Here is a 3,083-nt window from a genome sequence, read left to right on the forward strand (position 1 = left end):
GCGTGCTTGTTGTTTTTGTCTGCTTCCACTTGTCTTTGCACTAGGATGATGTCGGCGTAAATGTGCAGTCATATTCATTTTGTTCCCACTAGTGCTGTCAGCATTAATCTGAAATGACGTTAGCACCACAACACGGCAAATCTCCGTTAACGAGCTACCACGGATTGCCCCGTGCATGGGGCTAGACGGCATCAACATGTTAACGAGCAAACTGCGCTAACGCAGTAGTTGGTGGGAACTACTGCGTTAGCGCAGTTTGAGCATTGCGTGGCACATCCGACATACTGTTTTACTTTTGTCCATGACGCGCTTCTCTTCAGGGTCATACGTCACATGAAAACTAAAATAGTTCCAAACGCCAGATATGAATGAGGGTGGGGGAGGTTCAATTTGCCATTTTGCAAGGAGCTTAGCTTCTGTCTTGCTAGCTTGCCCTGCGGTCAGTGAATCTGGGTTCGACTACTTCACTGAAGTAGTTGTTTCAGAGTATACAAACTGAGGGGGTGGCCAGTCTTCTATCTGTCTACTAGTAAGAACAAGGTTTTTGCCTATTTTTAGATGCTTTTGCTGCAAACTTTTAAAATAATGTTGTAAATTAGCTCCTTGGTGTTAACAATAGTCAACTGTGATGTGATATCTTATGAAAAACAAGCATATAAAAATGTAAAATCATCTGTTTCCTCATTGTGGTCGGAAGCGCAGCAGTTGATTAATGACTGCTGCCAAAGCAAAACACCAAACACGGGTCCAGAGATTAAATTACAGCTGCATTCATACTGTTCCACCTGTTTTGTTAAGAAACCTCTCTATCAACCACTGTTTATGTTTTATGAAAAAAAATAAAAAAAATAAAACAACTTTCTAAACTCTAGAAAGTTACTACATGCATGCTCATGTACACTTTGGGCTTTAAATTGTGCACAGGAAAGTTCCTGCAAAATTAAGAGCATTCCTGCCTTTTAAGAAAAATTGCTTGTCCTGTCTTCTTACAGGTGCGCGGTGTGGGCCCTCTCAATAGGCGGGGCTTTTACCTGGCCTTCCAAGACATCGGCGCCTGCATTGCCCTCACCTCGGTGAGGGTGTACTACAAACGCTGTGTGGGCGTGAACCGTAACCTGGCTGTGTTCACTGACGTGGTCACGGGGGCTGACTCATCATCTCTGGTAGAGGTCAGAGGTCAGTGTGTGGATCACGCTGAGGAGAGGGACACACCCAAAATGTACTGCAGTGCAGAGGGGGAATGGCTGGTGCCCATCGGGAGGTGCGTGTGCTCGGCTGGATTTGAGGAGCACAGGGACTCCTGCATAGGTAAGTCTACAATGAGTCCACTGACGATAAGTCTTTATGGTGCATGGTGTGTTTGCACTTTTGGTTTGGTAGTATTTATATGTGGAGCTTTGCAGTGGAGGCAAAGCTGCTGCTCTGAGCAATCATAGTGTGTCATTTTTAAAACATTTTATTCATTTTTCATGTTTTGAAAATCAGGGAACAAAGGAAATGACCATTCTAAGTGAAGGGCATCAGACACTTTTTATATTTTCTTTAATAAAAAAAAGCCTATTCACCAAATTGATCTGATAGTTTCCAACTCTTAGCCAATTTAGCAAAAGCTAAAAACTCAACCCTAACCTTAGATAAATGGTTAATGGGACTGCTGCTTATGTAGAACTGCTTTACTCTATCTGAGGACTCAAAGCACTTTCACAAGTCACAAGTCTCATTCAACCATTCACACACACATTCATACATGCACACACAGACTCACACTCCAGTGAACTCCAGTAAACCCACTCCGGGGTAACTTAGGGTTCAGTATTTGGCCCGAGGATACTTCAACATGTGGAACCCAGGGATCAAACCACCAACTTTCCAATTAGTAGACAGCCTGCCTCATGAGACACAGATAACTGTACCTGGAAGGTTCTGTTATGCTGCATTTTACCTCGTGATAAACGGCAAGTTTTCAAACCTGGAAGATGTTAGAGTTGAAATATGATTTCTGACGTGAATTTTGGCTGCACAGTTTCTCTCTGGGTATAAAGGGAGAGATTTGAACCTAACCCTAATCTTAAACAGTGACCTAGGAAAGGTTAACATGCATTCAAGGTTTCAGTTATAGGTCAGCCTTCATGAAATGTGCCGACTGTGGGAACCATTAAGGAATTACTTTACAAAGAGATCTATTTAACTGTGCAGTCATAGTATCCATGGTAAGAAGTATATTTTTTGTACTTCCATATAAAAACTGTCAACTTAAAACCTTTGCTATTGTTCCTGAACAAAAACTGGAAATCCATTTAACAGACCACAGAATGCTCAAATGCTGCAAAAACAGAGAGTATTCGAGGGAAATTGTTGCGTTAGGATGAGATGGTGGACGGCGAGATGAGGGTGACCCACACTGTTAACTCTCCAGAGAGAGCTGGAGGTGAACAAAGTTAATCAGAGAGAGGTGAACTGTTGCTCAGCAGGGGCTGTGCACTTAAACCTGATGAAGTGGGTTATAAAACATGGCAGTTTGCCATTAGCTCGTGGTTTTTACTTTGCTGCTGGTTTCCAGGTGTTTTGCTTTTTATTCGACTTTTATTTCTCGTGCTTGCACATGTGATGTCAACAGGCAAAGAACAGGTTCACATCTACTGATTGGGTGTCTTGAGCAGAGATGGGCAGTAACGCATTACTTGTAATGCGTTACTGTAATCTGATTACTTTTTTCAAGTAACGAGTAAAGTAAGGGATTACTATTGCAAAAACGGTAATTAGATTACCGTTACTTTCCCGTAGGAACGCTGCGTGACATGTGCGTTACTAAAACCGTGATTTTTTGCGACAATGTCTCACGACAGTGATGTAAGCACTGTTAGTGCTTACATCACTGTAAGCACGCCGTTAGTGACAACAGCTGTGTGCAGATCAACAATGGATCACATATCGATTGTGGGAGAGAGTATGAGCATGCAGCGTTTAAAGCGTGGAAGTACTGACCTTACTTTGAGTTTGATTCCATAAAAAGTGACAAAAACATTAGCATCCATCGTGCGTGGGAAGAAAACTTCTTTTTACAGCGAAAAAAACCCCTAAAC

At 42.4% G+C, this 3,083-nt stretch overlaps 1 protein-coding gene across 1 annotated transcript in view; it reads left to right on the top strand.

Moving 5' to 3' along the window:
• Positions 1-3,083, top strand: part of epha8 (eph receptor A8) — a 91,522-nt gene that overhangs the window by 11,707 nt on the left and 76,732 nt on the right. The window contains exon 2 of the mRNA XM_042225883.1: positions 946-1,308. Coding sequence (XP_042081817.1) covers positions 946-1,308 — 363 coding nt within the window. The remainder of the gene's footprint in view (positions 1-945; positions 1,309-3,083) is intronic.

Source organism: Haplochromis burtoni, unplaced genomic scaffold, assembly GCF_018398535.1.
Source record: "Haplochromis burtoni strain Fernald_Lab_line unplaced genomic scaffold, NCSU_Asbu1 Contig_186, whole genome shotgun sequence".
In the NCBI taxonomy this organism is placed as follows: domain Eukaryota; kingdom Metazoa; phylum Chordata; class Actinopteri; order Cichliformes; family Cichlidae; genus Haplochromis; species Haplochromis burtoni.